Genomic DNA, 25135 nt, shown 5'->3' on the forward strand with positions numbered 1-25135 from the left:
TTTGGAAGGAGCCCAGAATGGAGGGGGTGGAAGTGAATGGAGATAAGTAGCTGTGTTTATTACAGCCCTGAGAGGACTACAGACACTCGATTTTTATACTCTCTTTTCCAGAGTACTTATATTTTAATTATGCATTGATATATATAGAAAGTTTAAACAAATTTGGCAAAAAGTTTAAAAAAAAATTCCTACCTACAATACCTTTAATATAAAACTATCAAGACAGCAAATCAGCTAGTCCTCTTGAGTGCAGTGTAAGATACACCTAGTGCTGCACCACTCAGCTGTACAACTCCTGAATCAAGAGTGAAAATATTTATATTTTTGAAAATTCAGCAGAGAGAGTTTTATGAGGAGGAGGAGGAGATGGCTTGTGAGTGTGTGTGTGTGTGTGTGTGTGTGTGTGTGTGTGTGTACATTTGAATGAGCTTGTGTATGAGAAACAGAGTTTGTGTGTATAAGAGATGAAATGATTCCTTTGAAGGAGACAAAACTGTAAACCCTAATACTCAAAATAATTAATTGGTTTGAGTAGGACAAACTTAAATTAAACAAATTAGTTCAGTCAAATTAACTTTTATGAGTATTTAGCACTTTCTTTTTCTTTCTTTCAAGTTCACTGAACTGATATATTTTAAGTAAACTGAACTGTTTCATTGTTTTGAGTTTTATGAAATTATTTCTTTTAATTTAGACGAACTTAAGTTTAACTGAAACAGCTGGGATGTCTATTTCCCAGCATGCTTTGCCGATGGCACTCGAAAGGGAGAGTAAATGCTCAAATTAAGTGTAATATAATGTTTTTGTGTGTGTAAGATTATTGTTATGTGTGAGATTTAGTAGTGATTCATGTTTTGTTATGCTAATTTAGAAGAATTTCTGTTAATGTTGGCTTTAGGATAGTTACCATCATGGTGACAAGTGGTGCGTGCAGCTTGATTTGAGAGCAAATAATACATTTATATTGCTGTACTCATACAGCAAGTGTTTCTGTATAACATACTATTTCTAATATGTTAGCATTTACTTTGTTAGTAGATTAGCTTTTTAAAGCTAACTAAGTTTATATTAGTAAAAGTATTTTGAGTTCTGCCAACTTAACAGTTAGTACTTCAGTTAGGGTTAACAGTGTACTTCATAGATTTAAGTTATATTAACTGCATGGAATTAGTACTATTAACTTTATTTACCCAAGTTATCTTAACAATAAGTTATTGAGTTACTTGAACACAAATCAATTTTTTTTAAGCTTAAATTGTTTGAGTTAATAAACTTAAATGATTTAAGGCAATCGGTTTCCTCAAACGGTTTGAGTTGAACTAACTCATCAGGTTTTACAGTGAACAGATTAGGGATTATTCCGCATTATCTGTAATAAATATCTGTTAATGTAAAATAAAGTACAAAGCAAATAGCCAAAGACATATAATATTAGGCTAATACTCATAAAACCTGCCCAGAAAGTCACATGGACAAAAAGGTGCAAACTTATTGTGTAAGTTGGTCCTATCTGCAATGAAGATAGCTACAAAATCTAAAGGTTAGTAGCTAATTACAATTTCTCTCAAACACTATAACATGCGAATTATTCAATTTTAAACATTCGAGGATCATCAAAATCTTAAATTATGTAATTATTAAGTTAAATTTTAAAACATAAAACAAGGAAGTCGTTTTTGTAAGAAAACAATATTGGATTGTTTTATTGCTCGGAACAACTTTTCAGCTCCACCTTTTTTTTTCTTCCCCGTTTTATCCATGGACATTTATTTGTAATTATCTGCTCAGAGAAATTCGCTGTAAAGCCTGGAACACACCAAGCCGACGGTCGCCGTCGGGCAGTTTTTGTGCGTCGGCCGACTGAGTTTCCTCGGTGTGTTCCGCACGGCTCCGTGCCGTCGGCTGAAATTGGTCCTCGTCGGCTTTGTTTCGGCCGATTCGACATGTTGAATCGGCGTCGGGCCGTCGGTGAAAGAGGGAACTCTGATTGGCTGGTCAGCTTAGTGAAAGAGAATAATAATAGCAAAATAGCGAGCAAAGAAGTCAAAACTCTACAGATAGAATTAAGGCTGTTCTTATGTTATGTCATCTTACCTGGGTGTTCCTTGGCGAATATTTCAATATTAACACGAGCGGAGTGGAATAAATTAAGTGTTTAGCAGGATTGATATTTAAAACGGTAAGCACGCACTGCTTTGTTTATGGTTTGTGTATCTGCAGCCGACAGCGTCGGTTTCCCCTTTTTGAATGACAAATATAGAGAATATATCTGCAGAAATAGACAGTTGTCTCATTTACACGCAGGCGCAGAACGCGCATTCTAGCTGACAGTCGGCTGTAGTTCTCTCGGTGTGTTCAAGTGCAGCTTTTTACCCCGACGAGAGGCGACAACACAGTCGGCTTTCATCGGCGATAATCCGTCGGCGTCGGCTTGGTGTGTTCCAGGCTTAATGGATCAATCTCTCTCTCTGTAAATTAGACGTGAAAGGGGGCGTGTTTCAAGATACAATGGAGTAGACCAAACTAATTAACAGGGAGGGAGCTAGCGAGGGCAACACACTCACATGCACACAAAACACACTCTTTATCGGCCGCGCCCGCGCGATCGACTCTCTCATCCATTTGCGTAGAAAAGAGATGTAATATTATGATTTTCGATTTTTTAAAAAATATTTGTGTACCGGATGGGCCGGCCCACATTGGCCTGCGACCCACCTGGAAAACAAACCTGGAAAGAAACGTGAGGATTTGAGGAGAATAACGAGAGATTCTTCGTGCATTCCAGTGAATTATTATCGTAAATTAAATTCGGGAGAACAGACCACAAATGTGCCGTATATGTTGTCCTTTTTCATACTTTTACAGCGGATTGCAAAGGAAAAATTAAAATCATCATGAGGAAAAGAAAGCAGCGACTGAAAAGAGCTCTTGCTATTGATATTCTTGTTATAACATGTCACGTTAAAATACCAAGTATAACGTTATTCTCATGATGTCTGAAAACCAGAACCGATTTGACATTGCTATTGTATAGTCTTTTCTTTGTTCTGAGGCTGTACTCTGCAGATTTCCAGATGGGCTGGAGTCTAATGAATGCACTGCGGGCTTTACCTAGTCTTGCTTTAATGTGCAGCATTATCCTTGCTCAACAGACTGCCAAGGTAGATGAACTCCTCAACATCTTCAAGTGGATTTCCATTCAGAATAATTGGTTCATGAGATCTTACATTAATGCGCATCACTTGGGTTTAGGTGGTGTTTATGTTGAGGCCTATGGATACTTTGACAATTTTCAATCTGGTTTCCGATCGCATCACAGCACAGAGACAGCGCTCATAAAGATAATAAACGATATTCGCTTAAATACTGATACAGGCAAATTATCAGTGCTGGTACTACTCGACCTCAGTGCTGCATTTGACACTGTCGATCACGACATACTTCTTGACAGGCTGGAAAACTGGGTGGGGCTTTCTGGGATAGTCCTAAAATGGTTCAGGTCATACTTAGAAGGGAGAGGTTATTATGTGAGTATAGGAGACCATAAGTCTGAGTGGACATCCATGACTTGCGGAGTCCCTCAAGGCTCAATTCTTGCACCACTCCTATTCAACCTGTATATGCTCCCAATGAGCCAAATAATGAGAAAGAACAAAATTGCTTACCACAGCTATGCAGACGACACACAGATCTACTTAGCCCTATCGCCTAACGACTACAGCCCCATTGACTCCCTGTGCCAATGCATTGATGAAGTCAACAGTTGGATGTGCCAAAACTTTCTTCAGTTAAACAAAGACAAAACTGAAGTCATTGCGTTTGGAAACAAAGATGAAGTTCTCAAGGTGAATGCATGACGCTAGGGGTCTAACAACTAAAAATCAAGTCAGGAATCTTGGTGTGTCTCTAGAGTCAGATCTTAGTTTCAGTAGTCATGGAAAAGCAATAACTAGATCAGCATACTATCATCTGAAAAATATTGCAAGAATTAGATGCTTTGTTTCCAATCAAGACTTAGAGAAACTTGTGCATGCTTTTATCACCAGCAGGGTGGATTACTGTAATGGACTCCTCACTGGCCTTCCTAAAAAGACCATAAGACAGTTGCAGCTCATACAGAACGCTGCTGCCAGGCTTCTGAGCAGGACCAGAAAATATGAACACATCACACCAGTCCTCAGGTCTTTACACTGGCTCCCAGTTACATTTAGGATTGATTTTAAAGTATTATTACTGGTATATAAATCATTCAATGGGCTAGGACCTCAATATATTGCAGATATGCTCACTGAATATAAACCTAACAGATCACTCAGATCATTAGGATCACATCAGCTAGATATACCAAGGGTTCGCTCTAAGCATGGAGAGTCTGCTTTTAGCTATTATGCCAGCCGTAGCTGGAACCAGCTTCCAGAGGAGATCAGATGTGCTCCTACAGTAGTCACTTTCAAATCCAGACTCAAAACACTTCTGTTTAGCTGTGCATTTACTGAATGAGCACTGTGCCACTGTTCGTCCGACTGTTTTTACTGTACTGGTTTTGTCTTTGTTTGTTTTCTAATTTCTAATTTATTTATTTTTATCATCTCTGGAAGAGATTTTGAAGGAGAGCGGGAGAGTCTTCACTCCGATGAGGCGAGTGAAGGAGTAAGTTATACTGCTGTATAAGAAGTCGCTGAGAGAGTCGTTAAGGGTAACGGCAGCAGACAGCGCACACGAAGCGTGCTCTGTGGGGGCCCCGCTGGGCATTACTGGTTTAGCACCACCCCAGCAGAGTACGTCCCTGGGCTAGAGGTCCAGTGGCACCGTAAACCGGCTCAATCTCTTCCATCTCAGATAGGGGTGGACCAGTACTACTTTATTTGATTTTTTATTCTAAACTGTTTTAATTATTCTTACTTGTTTTGATTATTTTAATTTCTTCTATGTAAAGCACTTTGAATTGCCATTGTGTATGAAATGTGCTATATAAATAAACTTGCCTTGCCTTGCCTATTTTCTTGGCAAAGTTGACTGTCAGTCTTCTCTTGTAGGTGGGCATGCGTAAATGACAAATGAGCTACATCGTCTAGGCTGTCAAAAGCCTTTTTGAAGTCAATGAAGTTAACATATTCCACTCCAGACACTACTCGATGATGTTTCTTAGAGCAAAAATCTGGTGTACACAACCTCTCCCCTTCCTGAAACCAGCCTGCTCTTGTCTCAGCCTGAGGTCAATAGGGGCTTTCGCACCGGAGGAACCAGTTATGTTCCTAGAACTAATGGTGAAAGTACCCACTTTTTGGTGTGTTTTCACCGCAGGAACTGAAAACGATCTTAGTTCTAGGAACGACTTTCGGGGGTCTAACCCAGCACAATAGGAACTACCGGTGGTTGTTAGCTGAACACACGCGAAACGCCAGCACCCGCCATTTTTGAAAAAGCCATTTACACACACAGATTATAGCCTATGTATTTACATTACCATAATGCATTTGGATGTGTTTTTGTAATTCTTTTTCCTATAATAATTCTCATTATAATCCCTCTCTAAAAATACTTTTATACAATATTTAAAAAAAAAAAATCAGCAGTACATTTACACTCACACACACACCCACCTGTCTGATTTACTATCTTTGTGGGGACTCTCCATAGATGTAATGGTTTTTATACTGTACAATCTGTATATTCTCTCCCCTTATACAGCCCCTATCCCTAAACCTACCCATCACAGGAAACATTCTGCTTTTTTACATTTTCAAAAAAAATCATTCTGTATGATTTATAAGAGTGTTTACCCATGGGGACCTCAATTTAGGTCCCCACAGTGACATGAGTCCCCATGAGTCCGTGTGCATTCAGGTCCCCACCGGGATAGAAAAACATGTACACACACACACGTTGTGTTTTCATGTTTTATGGGGACTTTCCATAGACATAATGGTTTTTATACTGTATATTCTCAGCCCTTACACTAACCCTACCCCTAAACCTACCCATCACAGAAAACCTTCTGCATTTTTATATTTTCAAAAAACATAATTGTGTATGATTTATAAGCTGTTTTCCTCATGGGGACCAAAATATGTCCCCACAAGCTCAAGGATGTCAGATATTGCCATCCTTATGGGGTATTTTGTCTTAATAACGTAAGGTTTACCTGAACACCACACACACACACACACACTTACTTAAGCGGTGTTTCCAACGCAGGAACTTTCCCCAGGAATTAGGGACATTGGGGTGGTACTCTGTGTGTTTTCGACTGCAGGAACCAGGGTCTAAATGAATTTCCCGCTCAGAAAGTCCCTGCTTGCGAGGTAGTAATTTTTCAAAGTTCATGAATTTCAGGGGTGGGACATGGGCACTGAACACACTGATTGGTTGAGTTAACACAGCATTTAATTTCACCATGTTGTGGTCCACGCAGTCCTACGTCTCCGGAATAATTTGTCTAATCTTCACGGTACTTTAGACCGTGGTGAAACGCGGAGAGCAACAGGTCTGGGCGGCAAAAAGTTCCTGGGACAAATTGTTCCTGGGTAATTTCGGTGGAAACGCGGCTTTAGTTATCTAAATGGGGATATTGCATAACCTAACCCTACCAGAAAGCTTTCTCCATTTCTCCACAAACTAACTCTAAAAACATGGAAAACAGTGATGGACTTCTTAACCTCTACGCTAAGGAGAAAATCCAACGCAACTTTGAGGGGACCAATCGAAACATGATTATGTATTTCAGCTCAGCTAGCGACATTGAGCGTCAACCACACGGCAAACGCTAATACTTTTTCATATACTGTCGACTTTCTTTGTATGCAGTTCTATCAGATAACGAATTAGACAGGACTGTTAAACAGATTGTAAACTAATGAAGTGGCATCAAAATAAAAGTCACAACAACAAGGGGCTAATACGTCAATTCTGGACAGAAGGATTCTGCATAATTCGCTTGATGGTATTGAAAGTAGTGTGATGCGCTGCCAGTTGTCACAATTTTGAAGGTTGCCCTTCTTGGAAAGCTTGATAATGAGGCATTTGGACCAATCTTCAAGTCAAGTCATCTTCATTTATATAGCGCTTTTAACAATGGAGATTGTTTCAAAGCAGCTTTACAGAGATAAACATACAATTGAATTTACGGTAACAGAGATTGTTTTGGCTTTATAGCGATTTTGAATAATGTTATTTCCAGCTAAAGTTGGTTTTGATTGATTCTCTTCCAGCAAAATTATCATTTGTTATCAAATTAGGGGCCACTAAGACGACGGCGTTCTCTCTAAACAGACTTTAAACGCGAACCTGTGACCTGATGTCGTTCAAATGCGCATTAAAAATTGATTCTATAGTTATATTCGTTTGAATATGTGTGCGCAGGTTTGTAATTTCCCTACAAACCATGCCTAAACAAACTACTTGTCTTGCCTATACATTTGATAAAGAATTTTGTTTTATTTTATCACTTCGGGGTACGCGAACCGGATTTTCAACAACGCTTTATCTGTAGAGTGGGAAAGGGATCCTCCATAGGGAGAGGATAGTTGACACTGCAGCACTGCATTGTCATCGGGTCCAGACGAATCTCCTTCGTCAGATCTGGATACGGCCTGGATCCGGCAGGCTGCGGGAAAACCTCGGTATAAACAAAGACACTAAAGTTAGCGTAGATGCCATTCTTCTTATGATGTAACGAGTACATCTGGATTTAAGGGAAGTGTTCCCAGTTCCGGCTGACCTAATCTATGCAGCCTAACATTGAATTATAGAAGTCTATAATGTTTATGTGTATGCTAGGTCAATCTTCAGGGATGATGTCTTTATTCCAGATGTTCTTGAATAGATCAGTGAGCACTGTAGTATATGTGGAAAGGTTTGCTTTAACCATCCGGCTACCGTTTCAAAGTGCAAGTTTTTGAAAATAATAGCGTTATTATCTCCGAACGCAAATTTGTGAAAATGGTGGTGGCGCATGTGTATTCAGTCTATAGGCACGTAGTGTTTCTTCGCAAAGTCACATCACCAACTACTGATCTGGCATGAATCATATAGCATTTTTAGTACATTGTTGTTGTGTAAATGTAGCCCTAAAAGGTTAGAATTGAGAATGCATTTCAATATATAATATGTTTAAGAAGTTTCACTGATTCCAAGTGGAACGAGCACAAGATTCCTTGAGAGGGAAGGGCCGGTTTGCTTGTGCACATGGCTTGGGTCCGGCCGCAGGAGCCTGCACGCCAAACCTTTTAGTAAATAATAGCATCTATTACTCCCAAGAAGGAAACAAAACTTAAACTTCCACGAAGATGAAAGAGGCTTTGTGTTGCTGCCAGTGTAACCTATCCATCAAAAGAAACAGGGCCATACTGTAGGCTATAATAGGACAAATTTTACGTCACCTGACCTCAAAATGTTCTGAATCGTGCAGAAGCTGGATTTAATGTCTAAGCAAGGTGGTTTTGTACTTTTAGTGTCATGAACTGCAGGTATGTAATGGTGTCATTGCTCCGTGGTGCTCCAAATAAGGGAATCAGCTGGGCCAGTGAGAAAGAACAAGAACAGTGATGTCAGAATAAATCCAAAAGCTTTCTTGCTTTTGTGTGCAAAACTCTGCATTCTTTAGGATTCCGAGAGAGTGAATGGTCCACGTCGCCATGGTTACGCATTGTACACAAACAAAAATGGAAGGACAAAGATGTACAATGCGATTAAGTATCGAGTTTCAATGCATAAACTAAAAGCGATCCTTCACATGCTATGGAAAGTTTCAAATATATTAGAAATACCACCACAGTACTGACACATTATTAATTTTTTTTTTTAGAAATGTTCCAGAATGTTATTTCACCCCAAAATAATAATAATAATAATAAATATTTATATATATATTGCATTATTAAGAACTATTAATAGTTTTAGCATTGTGGCATTATTTCCTCATTGTCAGCTGTCATTAGCGTAATGCATTTGGACGTGTTTTTGTAATTCTTTTTCCCATAATGATAATTCTCATGAAGTCATGCCTCTCACTAAAAATACTTCAATACAATATTTAAAAAACTAAATCAGCAGTAAATTTACTGCTATAAATACTTTCAAATGATATATACTCACTGTCGTTGATCTATATAGAATGACATTATATAGATCAGTGTATACTGTATATACATTCACCTAAAGGATTATTAGGAACACCATACTAATACTGTGTTTGACCCCCTTTCACCTTCAGAACTGCCTTAATTCTACGTGGCATTGATTCAACAAGGTGCTGAAAGCATTCTTTAGAAATGTTGGCCCATATTGATAGGATAGCATCTTGCAGTTGATGGAGATTTGTGGGATGCACATCCAGGGCACGAAGCTCCCGTTCCACCACATCCCAAAGATGCTCTATTGGGTTGAGATCTGGTGACTGTGGGGGCCATTTTAGTACAGTGAACTCATTGTCATGTTCAAGAAACCAATTTGAAATGATTCCAGCTTTGTGACATGGTGCATTATCCTGCTGGAAGTAGCCATCAGAGGATGGCCGATACATGGTGGCCATAAAGGGATGGACATGGTCAGAAACAATGCTCAGGTAGGCCGTGGCATTTAAACGATGCCCAATTCGCCTTTGGCTAAGCCACACCCTAGAATGTATATTGACCAATGACAGCGCAGCCAAGAACGAGCTCCCACAGAGGTCCGACACTTTTTCACAGCGCTCCATTGACTTTAACACAGGCGTCTCATATTTTTGGTCTCGGCAGGCTATTAGCGTCGTAGTTTTATCAAAAATATGGTTAAACGTTGTGCCTGGGGAATTTGTAACACAGATACGTGTTTCCCAGAGAGGTTGGAGGGGGGTGTGCGTTTTTTTCCCTTCCCAAAACCGAAGTCAAATCCTGACAAGTGTCGTCTAGCTAGCACACGCTGCTAATAAATACAACGTTATACTCGCGTAGTCCGTTTGCTTTGTAAAAACGATTATAGAAGTGAATAGAGACCTACCCAGCTTTGCATGAACAGTGTTGCTCCTTGCCTCCGTCTCGATTAGTAGGATATGCGGTGGTTAATTTTTTGACTGTGACCGGTATGCTTTTGCCTCTGTTGTGCTTTGTGCCATCCCCCACACCATTACACCACCACCACCAGCCTGCACAGTGGTAACAAGGCATGATGGATCCATGTTCTCATTCTGTTTACGCCAAATTCTGACTCTACCATCTGAATGTCTCAACAGAAATCGAGACTCATCAGACCAGGCAACATTTTTCCAGTCTTCAACTGTCCAATTTTGGTGAGCTCTTGCAAATTGTAGCCTTTTTTTCCTATTTGTAGTGGAGATGAGTGGTACCCGGTGGGGTCTTCTGCTGTTGTAGCCCATCCGCCTCAAGGTTGTGCGTGTTGTGGCTTCACAAATGCTTTGCTGCATACCTCGGTTGTAACGAGTGGTTATTTCAGTCAAAGTTGCTCTTCTATCAGCTTGAATCAGTCGGCCCATTCTCCTCTGACCTCTAGCATCAACAAGGCATTTTCGCCCACAGGACTGCCGCATACTGGATGTTTTTCCCTTTTCACACCAATCTTTGTAAACCCTAGAAATGGTTGTGCGTGAAAATCCCAGTAACTGAGCAGATTGTGAAATACTCAGACCGGCCCGTCTGGCACCAACAAACATGCCATGCTCAAAATTGCTTAAATCACCTTTCTTTCCCATTCTGACATTCAGTTTGGAGTTCAGGAGATTGTCTTGACCAGGACCACACCCCTAAATGCATTGAAGCAACTGCCATGTGATTGGTCGATTAGATAATTGCATTAATGAGAAATTGAACAGGTGTTCCTAATAATCCTTTAGGTGAGTGTATATATATATATCATTTTCAAAGAATTTTTAAATTTTTAAGTTTTAAAGAAGTCTCCCATTTATACACACACGTTGTGTTTTCATGTTTTATGGTGACTTTCCATAGACATAATGGTTTTTTATACTGTGCAAACTGTATATTCTCTCCCCTTACACTAACCCTACCCCTAAACCAATCCATCACATAAAACATTCTGTATTTTTACATTTTTAAACAACATAATTCTGAATGATTAAGACAAAAAAAAAAATCCCCACAAGGATTTCAGAAATTGCCATCCTTATGGGGATATTTTGTCTATTTACCTGAACCACACACACACACACTTAGCTATCTAAATGGGGACATTGTTTAACCTAACCCTACCAGAAAACTTTCTCCATTTTTACAATTAAAGTCCCCCTAGTCACTGTTTATCCCTTAAAACTCATCTTTGATCACCAAAATGACATACTTAAACATTTTTTTTCCCTTGAAATATTTTTCTTCATGCCTTAAAATGGCTTAAACTCGACACCCTTACCTCATATAGTATACGCGGATCTATGAATATGCAAATGAGCCCCGCCTCCACTCACTCACAGCAGCTCAGAGATCCACTCGTTGACCTGATTGGTTACAAGGTCGTTTGTGACATCAGAAACACCAGCAATTTCAAACCACTGTTTTTGGTTCACTGCAGTTTTACGAAGACACCACATGTAGATTTTCACCGCAGGGGGACTTGCAATTAAATGCATTTACTTTATTTGTATGTCATAAAAAAAAAAGTTGTCAGGTTTGTTAAAACTCACTTGGTAAAATATGGTTAAGGGCCTGCTCACATATCGCGTCTTTTGCGCGCTCAAGTTCGTTATTTCAAATGTAGGCGCGCGGTATGCGCGCTCATAATGGAAGCAGTAGTTTTTAGGCGCTATATGTGAATCCGGCCTAAAGGTACTGTGTCGGCTGACGTCACTTCCTGTTGACGTTCGAAGTATTGTCAAACAAAACCTTTCTTTTACCGTCTATGAACAAAACAGAGGCTAGCCATTGAGGCTAGCTCGACCCTCCCTCCTCCTCATCTGCACACTAACCCCGCCCCCAAACCCTTCTTGTCGGCTATCGGCTGAATAGTTTGTTATGTTTCGTGGTGGGGTTTGCCCAGTTTGTTTTTGTTGCTGTTTGTGGAGCCTGGGGTGTCTACAGAGACCGCGTTTCTTTACAGTGTGTTCAGGGGACAAAGCTAGCGGATAGTGTGGAGATGTTTGCTGTATGTGACAAAAAATGTTTTGGGCTAAAAAACGTGTGACATCGCTTAGAGCACCTTTAAGTAAGTACAAACACACACACACACGCAAGCATAACCATCACTCCTCTGTCTTTAGTCTCCCGAAGACCTGAAGCTACAGCTCTGTGGACACAATAGCACAGTGACAAGCAGAATATGGTTTCGAAATGAGCTCAGTATTTATGAGCGGGTTACTATGTAAATAGATTCAGCAAACAAATGAAGAGGAAAGAAGGGTTTAGTGTTTGTCTGGATGGACTGTTCTAATCAGTTCAGCGGTCAGGATTTCTGCTCACACTAGACGTTAGATGCCTGGGCGTGTGTACATCAGAGCACTGAATATCAGAAAACAACAGAATCGTTGATTAGAGTATTAGAGAATATTTGAGTATTTAAGAATGGCATAAAAATTACCGTAATTGTTACATTTTGCCATGCGTCACTGCCGCCGTGATAGTGTGCTTTCTTTGTTTGTGCAAGTATTTTGAGAGGTTGTTAAACTGATTAAGACACAATAAATACAATTTGCATGGATTTTACAGTTATTAATATCATAAACCCCTTTCCTTTACTAATCTATGAAACTCCACACATTTGACGTTTTTCCACCAAAGAACAAGCACTGTGTGGCATCCAAACGTAGAGGCATTGCTCAGTGTCTTTATTAAAAGTCCCACATCTGCAGACAAAGCTTACATTGTTAATGCCGCTCATAATCTCTGTAGTTTCTCACAGCATTTTAACACACTATGACTAGGCCTTTATGTTTTCCACAAGCTTAGAGCAGAGAAACTAGACAATCTTGCGGAAAATCTTCATCTCTTGAAACAGCGCCCTCCTCTGTCATTTCTGATATTAAACAGGAAAAAAGAAAACAAAGATATTGTCTATAATTTATTTTTAAAGAAATGTTAGTTTCTTGATTATAATTACTAATCTGATAAATACAGTATGGGAATATTTTATCAAGTTTTTGAGACTGAAAAACAAAAGAACAGTCCTGTATACATACATACATTATATACTCCAAAGCCTGTGGTCAGTTGTAATGTATATATTCTGTTTCATTGTGTTTTTCCCTGTTTCCCTGTGACCCAGTTTTCATGTGTGATTGATGTTTTCCGTTCATCTGTTGTCCAGTGAATTAGCCGTTTAGTTCCTCGTTTGCTCTGTGTATTTAAGCCCTGTGTTCTTCTGTTCAGTCTACTTCGGTATTAGAGGTTGTTTCTACCGGTTACGCGAGATATTTCATTAAAGACTGGTCCATTGTTATATTTGTCCTCGTCTGCTTCATATGTACAACCATTGACATCAGTCAATTTGTTTGGTTTTGTTTTTCAGCAAAGATGGGTTACATTTTTATTTTTAAACAGTGAATATTCATCAAAGAATACTGAAGAAACATCACCGTTTACACAATAATATTAAGAATCACAATTTATTTTTATTTATTTATTAGAATGATTTCTGAAGGATCATGTGACACTGAAAATTCAGCTTTGCCATCAGAGGAATGAATTGTATTTTAAAATTTAATAGAAAAGTTCTTTTAAATCACAATAATATTTCAAAATATTAGTTTTTACTATATATTTTTGTAAATAAATGCAACCTTGGAGAACAGAAGAGACTTCTTTGAAAAACATACATTTTACGATCGAATAAGATTATAATAAGAACGTTTATGTAATTGAATGGACATAACATTTTTTTTTAATAAATAAAAATAATTAAATACATTACAAGACCAGTTATGCACCAGTCACATTTTGTTTAGTTTGTTTTCATGTCTTGTAAAAATTCAGAGTCATTCCTGTTTGTCATGCAGTTCATGTGCTTCCCTTGTCATGTTCTGATTGGTTGCTTTAGTCATGTGTTTCTCAGTTCTGTTTTCTCATTGGTTTATTGTTAATCATTAGTCTTTGTGCATAAATAGCTAGCTTTGTTCATGTAATCACTCACTGTTGCTGAGATTTGTCTTCGTCAGGTCTAAATTATGTGTTCTAGATGTTAAGGTTTGTTTTGTATTCTGTCTCAATAAACTTCGCATTCACCAATCCTTTAGTTGACTTGTATTACATCACCATGGAGATACCAAACGCAGAATCCAATTCAACACACGGGACACAAGATGACCACAAGCCAACCGTTATTGAAATGAGAAAGTTAAGCTATCATTATAAATCGTTTTTAAAGATGAATACCTGCTAAGACTTTCCACATACATAACATGTAAAACATAAAATTGTGAAACTAAAGCCCTATTCGGACTGGATTAGTTTAACATGGAGAGGAGGGGTAAAGTAATAAATACCAGAGCTTCCAGTGATTTTTGTCCCGTCTGAATGTGCCATCTCAGTTATCATTACGGACAACATCAGTGAATATTACGGTGACTTTTACCTTCTGGAAAAAGGTCCAGAAAAATGACCTCAGGTTATACTAATGCCGTCTAAATATACAAGCTGTAAATATGTACGTAAATATTCCGCCATTTCCTGATTAAAAGTAGTTTTCCACGGTTTTTACAGGTATGGAGGCGCTTGAAAAAGCATTCAGTTGTGTTCTAGAGGTGGACAATCTGTGACAAAAATGTTTTCCACATACAAAACCATTCAGGAACTTATTTTTAGCTTTAGGTAAGTACCTATTATATAGGTTGTATAGATTATATGTGTTTGCGCAGGTGATATTAGGAAGCAAATGACGACAGGAGTGACGGCGGTGTGTAAATAGAGTTACCCCTCCCACTTCTGCTGCTTTACTGAGATTTCTAATACCGTGCGTATTGGCCATTAATATTACAGTAACGTTAGTCCTGTGGTAAAATTACATTATTACTCCATCTACCCTTGTTAAACAAATCCCATCCGAATAGGGCATACGACTTCTTCAGCAAACATAAAAATACTTAAATCTCTTCATGACTGACCCATGAAGTCGGTCAGTCATGGAGAAGACGTCCCACACATTAAAGATCAAGCGTTTCGCCCGAGACCACACTCCTGTTCGTGTTCGCCAAACATCTGGCAGACATGCAACTGTTTTTGCATCAAAATAGTAAAACCGAGACATGCGCCGTGTTGTGTGGCTGTTGTGGAAGTTTAATCCTCCTTGTTAAATTCCAGAGTGTCTTTATAACGACATGTGATGAATGTGTCACAGTTCTGTCTTCACTTTGTGCATGAGGTCTTTCTGGTCAATCATCTCCAGTTGTCTGTTCCAGCGGTGGTATGCTAACAGTGCTATATTCTTAGCCGCCACCGAGCTCATTTCCATCGCACTTCCAGCCCATTCGATTCCGTTGAGGAAGTACAAGTTATCGTGCAGCTCCACCGGTGGCAAACCCTGTGTGCTTCCATAACTAGGGTACGCCAACCAATCCGTGACCTGCACGGAGTAATAGGACTTAAAAAGGGTCTTCAGCTCATTCTTCCCCAGAGGCACTGGGGAAAACACCTTGTAAACCCCGGCCTCCTGAGGCTGTTTCCTGCGGAAGCCGGAGGTTATGTTGACGGGACACACGCTGGCAGCGCTGTTGAAGACCAGTCCGGGAGTGTCTGTGGTAAGGATGCTTGAAAACGGGAAAAGCTTTGGGTCGGGGAAGCCGAAGTAGGTGCAGTTTAGGTAGCCGTGGATGATGGAGGCCACGGTTTGGTGGTAGGAGCCCGTCATTTCTGGGAGTTGTGGCTCAAAGCCCTGGAATGAGATGCCGGAGTTGACGTTTTGTTGGAGAGGCGTTGCTACCACTACAATATCGTAGAGCTCCGATGTCTTTTCATTTTGAGAGTCGTAGGTGAGCTCATACTGGTGGTAATCTCCTGAGGAAACAAACTGCAGTTTTAGTTATTATTCAATAAGGCTGTCACTTTTGTGAAAAAATCCTGTTTGATTTTTTATGTTCATTGAATCGATTGTAAAATCGATATTTTCCACGTCTAAAGACGTTTCCATTTTCAACGCCAAATATAGGCAAATCCACGGACACCTAACAGGCATTAGGGCGAACGTAAAGAGGGCGCTTGAGACAAGTCAGCAATATTTCTGATGATTTATTGGCGTGAAGTTTCGTGCACAATGACAAACAGGTGTGTAACATTCTCGAAAAACAATAAGCAGAGTGGACTGCCATAACATCAATGAAAAGCATAACTGCAGGCTTCAACATGGCTGCGTTTACGATTAGAAATGTCAAACAAATTTCACCTGCGTAGGCGATTGTAGAAAAGCCCGACTCTGTATCTGTATCCATGAGACTGTCTGGATACCGTCGGAATTCACATTTATGTTGTAAAAAGAGACTCATTATGCAGAAGTATAGTTTGCTGTTATGTGTGTTTGTCAGAGCCTGCAGTTGCTGTGTGACGCGCGTTCGCTGCGGGCGTATCGTGACGAGCTGGACGCGCTCCGAGAGAAGGCCGTTAAAATCGATTCCCTGTTTTCGTTTTTTCGAAACTTGTGTTGGTTGGTCCGATCGACTGTGCAATCGATTTTCGAACGTAAAGTGACAGCCCTATTATTCAATAAGACCACCACATTTTTAAGGTGCGTTCACACTGGCATTATACCATCTGGATGCTCAAAATTGACCGGTGAATGGTTTAAACAGCTGATTGCACAGGCAAGTTAATCGCCGTTCTAAACTAATGCGCTGCTGCATTGTAACACTCACAGATACAGATAAGAAAACCATGTGAAAAAACTTAATTCTTAAAAATCCGTAATTCTTCCCCTGCCATTGGCGAGATTTTCCATCATTTATGACACCACTTTCCTGCCATTGACAAATTTCAGGCAATCCATGTTTCCACTGTTGTTACTGACCCTCTGAAATAGTACAGAATCTTCTGATCCAAAAACAATGGAGGAAGATCTGCGTAACCCAGAAGAAGCGACTTTTTTGCCCCAAAAAAGTTTGTTCTAGTGACATTTTGGACAAACATCATATTCGTTCTGCTGTCTGACAGAAAATATGTAAATGAGAACAGTTTTATTGGACATGTGTGAGCACGGATAAGAAGAGAAAACAAGATGCAAGTATGACACAATGTCACGAATACGCTAATCGATGACGCATGACGTCATCTAGTGACATTTTGGGCAGGATTTAGCTAGTTTCCTTTGAAAACAGTTGGCAACACTGGATAGAAGCGGCATGATTCACAAACAGTCTTTTCAACCACACAGAATCGTAATTTCTGTGTTACAATAATTCATATTTTCACAGAAGTACTAGGATAAAAGTTTATAGCTTGAATATAAACACTGATGTCTACGGTAGAGATCAAAATAGAGCAAAATCACCTTTTAAAAGTAACGTGTCGAGTGAGCGAATCCAGACAGTAGTTGAGCGTACATCGGCTGTACACTCGTTATTGCGGTGCAATGTGGGATTGAATAAGTGCACTCAATAACGTCCACTATGGTTTGGGACACCACTACAAATGGCTGCCCCCTCAAATAACGCCCTATTTGAGGGTATAGGCGGCGGTTTTGGATTTAGCCAATGTCTTTGTCATTGAATCATTCATTCAAGAGATTTGTTCAAAAATGCTGATTCATCCAGTACTGAAACAAGAAGTATTTATGAGCGACTTATTGAATCATTCATTCAAACTGCCTTTTTTGTTTGTTCTGTATCCGATCCGGACAAAGTCTTTGACAAAAGCGTGATTTTCTAAGCTTTTTTAATTAGATCCACGAACAGTATTTTTGCCTGTCAGTATGAACACACCTTCAGAGGTCTTCAGAGATTGTCATGTGGAATACCTGTTGATCGTAGGCTAATGGTTGTAACTGGACTCTGGATGAGATTAGCTTTTGCTAGTTTAAGCAGTCCTGAGCAAACCAGCTTGTTTCCTCCCTCCACGGCCCAGAGATTGGCCTGTGCACCAGCGAGAGACACGGCACCTGTCACAGAGAAACACACACATGGAGAGAACACCACTAAACATGGCCTATGACCAACATTTTGTTGCAGGATCATTCAGAACTTTCTCTTCTACTGTTGATAAGATATTAAGGTTACACTTTATTTTAAGGTGATGTAGTTACGTTGTACTTACTCAAATAAGGAAGGACTGAGTTAGGGTTTGGTTTAGGGCTAGTTACTTGTAACTATGCATCATTTACTGTTATGACTATAGTAAGTACATGTAGTAACGTAACCATGTCACCTTAAAATAAAGTGTTACCGGTATTAAAAGTGGCAAATCATTAAAACTTTGATGTCATATACCATATAAACTTTTTGAACTCTGTCCAAAACCCATTCATTTTAACTAAGCAACAAAAAAAAAACATTAAGAAATCAGCTTGTTTAATTTTTTAACATTTAAAAATTCACGTACATGGTCACAAAATTAAATAAACTAATATATAAAAAATGTACAATGTTTCAAAATATTTTGTTTTTTTTAAGTTAAAGGGCTAAAAATGGCTGTTTTGTGTTTGAGTAAATTAAAAAAATGCAAGTTATTCCCGTGATAACAAAGATGAACATGTTATTGTTAAAACAGTTGCTCATTATATTAATAAAAAATGTAGCAATGTCTTTACTGCCACATTTGATGCATTAAAAATGCTACATTTTCAAAAAATAATAATAATACTGTACCCAAACTTTTGAATAGTCGTGTATATTTAATAGATTTTTAAGGATGCTTATGTTTTTGGTGCAAAAACTTTACAATATTTACATGATGACAAGACACCTTACGATTTTTAATAAGAAGATCTTGTCGCCCTTTAATGTTTGAGGTTTATTATATACTCTTCTTTATATCTAGCTATTTATACACTTTGTGCTTTAAATATGTATTATGTGATTATTATTCACCATTTTTAGAATGAAAAGTAGAGTATAATATAAAAGAGAATAATTCGAACCCCTATGAAGAAAGGGCTGTGCGTACCGACAAACGCAGGGATGCTGATGTTCTGGCCGTAGTTGACCCTCATGATGGGGGCGATGACCTCATCAATGAAGCGCTGGGAGACGCCCAGCTCGAGCAGAGATTCGGAGAGAGAGCGGCGGGTCATGTTGATAAAGCCTGAACCGCCCAGAGAGTGCAGCAGCTCCTCCACCGAGCTGAAGGCGTAGCCATGGGCCTGGTATTTATAGATCCTGACAGGAAAAGAGAGGATGATGGTTCATTCGGTAAATGAAAATCAAATACAAAAACTTGTTACTCAGCTGAACAGAACTGCCGATTTTAAGGCTCCCCAACACTACAGTTAAATCATCGTATGTAATGTCTTTTTCAAATAACAGAGAATGCATCAACTGGATAATTTCCCAAGAAGTGCCTCTTTCTTTCAAGGTTTTTTCAGTATTACCTATTGAGGATTTGATCAAAAGGCTTTTTTTAAGTGCCCCTTTTGTGCTTTTTCGAATATTAGCTTTCATGCAGTGTGTAATAAAGCTGTTTGTGACTGTAAAAGGTCTGCAAAGGTAAAAAGATCAAAGTTCACAGTTATTGTGTCCCAAAAGAAAGAAGCGATCCTGAACTTCCTGAAACGAGTCGTCAGTCATTCCAGTCTTACTTCCGGCGTGAACCTATGTAGGTGTGTAACAAATTTGCATAATTATATATTTGCACAATTTTTTTGTATCCTATCGATTGTAAACAAGAGCTTTCTCTCTGGTTCTGTTCCAGATCATTGTAAACATGAGACCGATGTTGAAAAGACATCGCTCTCATTTTAGACCCATTTCAAATCTATCTTTTATTTGCTAAGATCTTAGAGAAAGCTGTTGCTGGAAAAATTAAATTACACAACACAGAATTTCAGGAGGGAAAAAACAAACATTATATAGAAATATATTTTTTAAACATTATGAATTATGAGTTCACGGATTTAATTAATTAGACATGCACTTTGATTATTAAAATTGAATTAAAATGGAATCTTAAAACAGAAAACACAGAATTTGGTAAAAAGAAAACGGAATTTGAGAAAATAAAAAGTAATCATAGGGCCATAAACATGTCATTTTTGTTAAACTTTTAATAAATTGTTAAAGTTTCATGATTTCAAGTAATTAGATTTAATTAATTATGTTTTTTTATTACTAAAATGTAATTTAACCATTAAAAGGGATGGTTTTTTTTAAATAATATTAAAGATAAAAACTTTACAATTACATAATCATATGTCTACTCCAATTAGTTTTCTTTTTTTAAATATAAACATTTAAATGGTGGCTGTCTTAAAAACTTCACAGATTTATTCAAACATGCATTAAATATTTAAGAACATTAAAAATTATAATGAATATGTAATGTGGTGCATATATTTATCAAAATGCTCCTTTCTAGACTAACGAGTTAAGGTCACTAAATATGTTTTTTTCTGAGGTTAATGTGATTTTACGTGACATAGTGTTTACAAGCTGTTTAATTGACGTCGTTCTGCGGTTGAAACACTCATTGAGTGATAACATGATATGGATTTTGGTAAGTTGTACAATATCTATGTTCTATAATATGTTGCTGCAATGTATATTATGAGAAAATAAAGTGTTCCCTGACCTTGGATGCATGTAAAAGTATTATAGGAGACAACCAAAACATAATTGGGAACCTTTAAAATAGCATAATAGGGGCACTTTAAAATGCAACAGCCGTACGTCGCAGCCCAACAAAACCTCTTGCTTTTGCTATTCAGTTTCAGGCAGTGCCGCTGCTAGCCATTTTGGTGCCCTAAGCATAATTCCTTTATGATGCCCCCCCTAAAAAAAAACATTTTCATTTAGGATTTTCATTTAGGGGGGCTAAGCCCCCAATGAGGGTATAATTTATAAAAAAAATTAAAAAGCTAAAAAGTAACACTTTAGATTAGGGTCTAATGCTTACTATTAACTAGTTTCATTACCATGCAATGGCATGGTTTTATAATCACTGGGATCCCGAATTTGAGGCAGGTTAGTTAGGGGTGTTCGGGGGAAATTTTGGATTTTTCTGAACTACAGATGTGCATTTTAAGATGTTGTGAAGGCAAAAAAAAATAAAAAATTCGATAACAACAGCTTTAAAACCATGTCAGTAGGCAGCTGATTATTTTTCTCTCCTCATCAGCATCACACTCTTTTTCTCTTTGTTTTTATCTTGCCCTGTCTTTTCCCCTCCTAAAGTTGGCTTTTTTAATTTACTAAAGGTTACAATTTGTATTTTATTCTCAATATGTACACATTCATTATAAATCCTGTGCCTAACATGATGAAAACGGCTTTGTTCATGTTTCTTGTCTCCTCACAATGACAGTAGCCTAAACTATTACACTAGGCTACATGTTACATAGGCCTATTTTCAGTTCAAAATAGCGAAATTAGACAAAACTATATTAGTTTGGCTAATTATTTTTTGTCATTCGTTTAACATTTATGACCTAAAAAAAACTGTCAAATAAAGTTAAGTTTAGCTACTTACATCTTATCTCGCACTTGACCGTACACTGAAGCGTCGAGTTGCACTGTTAAAATTCGCGCTCAGCGTCTGTGAACAAAGCCCGCCTACTTTGATTTGATTGGTCATCTCAAATATTCTGACATTGACGAGCAGTGACAGACCAATGAGGCTCAGATGAACACACACATGAACACACACACACACACACACACACCCTGTCCTGTGTTTCTGACGTGCTCTCTGTCTCTGCTCGGCGCCGCTGCGGAGTGAAGAGGAAGAACGCGCTGAATCTGATTATAACAAGAAGTTTGATGATTGGTTTTTCATTAGGCTATTTTTGGTGCCCCCTCAGCACTTGGTGCCCTACGCACAGCGCGTGATGCGCGTGGTGGGAGCGGCGGCGCTGGTTTCAGGTGGTTATTATAACATTTAATTCTAACAGGCAGAGATTGGGGGGAAACAAATACTATGGAAGTCAGTGGCCATCAACTGTCTGGTTACCGACATTCTTCAAAATATCTTCTTGTGTGTTCAGCAGAAGAAAGAAATTCATACAGGTTTGTGGGTGAGTAAATGGGTGAATTGTGTCCTTAATTATAAACGCAAGCAAATTTAAAAAGATTATAACCTGTCAGTAAAAGGATTTTAATGTCCTCCACCCTTTCGCTCACCTCATGAACTTCTCCATGATCTCCTCCACCCACATCTGCAGGCGGATGAAGCTGATCCCGTAGCGCCACCACAGGCGAAACAGATCCAGCAGGTACCAGTCAGTCTCCTCCAGGATAAACTCCTCTCCATTAAACACGGCTGTTTTCCCAGCCACGCTCTTACGGTACTTCAGCCCTGTGGACGGGTGGCATGAGATGAGCATTGACGAGAACAGGCTCACACTTTAGATAACGTGTCTTTAATTGTACTAGCGTTAATAAAAATGTTAAAGGGTTAGTTCCCCCAAAAATGAAAATTATGTCATTAATGCCTCACCCTCATGTTGTTCCAAGCCCGTAATACCTCTGTTCATCTTCGGAACACAGTTTAAGATATTTTAGATTTAGTCCGAGAGCTTTCTGTCCCTCCATTGAAAATGTATGTACGGTATACTGTCCTTGTCCAGAAAGGAAATAAAGACATCATCAAAGTAGTCCATGTGACATCAGTGGGTTAGTTAGAATGTGTTGAAGCATCGAAAATACATTTTGGTCCAAAAATAACAAAAACTACGACTTTATTCAGCATTGTATTGTCTTCCGGTTCTGTTGTGGATCCGTGTTCAGTGACGCCGCTGACGTAAGACGCTGCTGACGTGTGTCTGGTGTGTGTGTGTGTGTGTGTGTCTGGTGCGCCCGAGCTTCATTTACAGTATGAGGGAGACACACGCTGTAAACAAAACAATCTTCGCAAACATGTCTAAGGATTTCCACACAGAGGAAGACTTGCATTTTTTTGCCCAGCCATATTTATTTGAACCCGAATACATGAACACACCAGACACACGTCAGCAGCGTCTTACGTCAGCGGCGTCACTGAACGCGGATCCACAACAGAACCGGAAGACAATACAATGCTGAATAAAGTCCTAGTTTTTGTTATTTTCGGACCAAAATGTAGTTTCGATGCTTCAAAACATTCGAACTAACAAATTCAGTCTGTTCATCATATAAAGCGGTCGAGTCTCTTCAGAAAATGTGGACTAAACCGCTCGATAGTTTTAGATATCTTTATGAACTTTTTGAAGCGTCAAAGTGTGTAGCTGTCAATGGAGGGACAGAAATCTTCTCTCAGATTTTATTCAAAATATCTTCATTTGTGTTCTGAAGATGAACGAAAGTCTGACAGGCTTGGAACGACATGAGGGCGAGTAATTAATAACAGAATTTTCACAATCCCTTTAAGTGCAGTGTACTTATTGTGTGTTCATATTGTATTACAAAACACTTGTGCTGCTATTGAGGTGTGACACGGGTAATGTAAGGGTTAAGGGTGGGTTAAGGTGTAAGGGAAGGGTCAACAGTGAAATTACAGATGCAATTACATCCAGGTATTTTTTTTTTTTTTTTACATAGAAAGTACAATGTAAAAACATGTATGAACAAAATAATCGCATTGCATCAAATGATTCATGTTAGTGCATAGTTGTTAAAGACACCTATAAAGTGGGGCTGAGAACAGAATGACTAAAAACAAACACCTTACTCGAAGTATGAGCAACTGAAGACGTGTTTTCTCAGGAGGAGGACTAATTCAGTCACTAATAACTCAATTCAACATTTTAGCAATATGACTACAACCAACCCAGTTGCTGGACAAAGTCTTGCATGTGCAGGTTGAGGGAATGGATGATGGATCCCCCGGACTCGTAGTCTTGCTGGTTTACGGTAACAGTTGCCAGTCGACCACCGACTGAGCCTTTCTCAAATACATCAATTCTCACTTCTGGCCCGAAGTGTTGCCTAAGGAAATGAGCTGTAGCGGTTCCTCCGATTCCGGCTCCAACAACAGCTGCGAACACACCAGCACGAGTGTTCACACTGCAGCATAAACACCTTTATTATTAATATCACTCACTTTTTGGCCTACCTATTTTAGAAGGCGGGGCACCATCTTGTTTAGCAAAATCCGAATCCGACAATACATGCACAAAAGAAAGAAGAACAAGCAGATACTGATTCATGTTTGTTTATAACAACCGAGACTAACGTTACTTCCAATGAACAGAGGATGCACGTGCGCTCAAGCTAACAGTTGTTAAATGAATGCACGAGCCTTTATGCATTTCTTCTCAGCTTTGTAATAGAAAGGAATTAACACGCAAAGTATGAGATGATTTTAATAAATGTCGCTTAAAAGCTATACGCATAAATGTCTGCTACTGTCCACCGGCAACAACAAGGGCGCGTGATCTTTCATGCGCACGCTTCTGACCAATCAGAGCAAGAGAGATTCTCTTCTGACCAATCAGAGCAAGAGAGACTCTCTTCTGACCAATCAGAGCAAGAGAGACTCTCTGAGAGACTCTCTTCTGACCAATCGGAGCGATATAAATGCCTGACCAATCGGAATAGGAGAAACATTCTTTCAACCGGGATGCTAAAGCACAAAGATGGAACGGCTTCTTGAAACCAACTTATTAGATTTAGTTTTTATTGGAAGTTAAAAGGTGCCAAAAGCGATTTCAGCGACTGATTTAGACCGTCCAGTCCCTTCAATCGTACGGCATATTTAAAACACCGCCTTTCAAAGACATTTTAAGGCATTGACAGACAGAAAGATGCCTAAAAGATGGCTTAACTACTTTTAATTTCCATTTACTGTAAAGAGGGCTCTCACAGGTTTGATTTCTCAGCCAGGAGTCAGGTGATATCTGGCAGGTACATTTGACATTTCCAGGTTTCTCAGAAGTGGAAGTCGTCATGGGTCAAATTGAATGGCGATGAATGAGAGATTACTTTATTTTGTGTGTGTTCCTATTCTCTCAAATAGCAAAAGAAAAACTTCACAATAGTGTTTTCACAACTTTCAAAAAGAGGAACAAAATAAAGATAGAGATTGATAACGGCAGTCAGAAGAGAGAAAGATGTCATTTGGACCTAATCCACTGTATTCGAAATTAGTTT

General features: G+C 38.9%; 1 protein-coding gene across 1 annotated transcript; it reads right to left on the reverse strand.

Moving 5' to 3' along the window:
- Nucleotides 1-15027: 15027 nt before the first annotated feature.
- LOC130101953 (prenylcysteine oxidase-like) lies at nt 15028-24321 on the reverse strand. The gene is made up of 6 exons (XM_056267835.1): nt 24099-24321; nt 23814-24020; nt 22190-22364; nt 19023-19234; nt 17878-18018; nt 15028-15929 (listed from the first exon to the last, which is right to left on the reverse strand). Exons 1-6 carry the CDS (start codon nt 24190-24192, stop codon nt 15268-15270), a joined length of 1491 nt encoding a protein of 496 aa, XP_056123810.1. The 5' UTR covers nt 24193-24321; the 3' UTR covers nt 15028-15267.
- Between the last annotated feature and the right edge of the window lie 814 nt (nt 24322-25135).

Source organism: Rhinichthys klamathensis, unplaced genomic scaffold (genome assembly GCF_029890125.1).
Source record: "Rhinichthys klamathensis goyatoka isolate OS25496 unplaced genomic scaffold, OSU_Roscu_1.1 h1tg000263l_1, whole genome shotgun sequence".
NCBI lineage: Eukaryota > Metazoa > Chordata > Actinopteri > Cypriniformes > Leuciscidae > Rhinichthys > Rhinichthys klamathensis.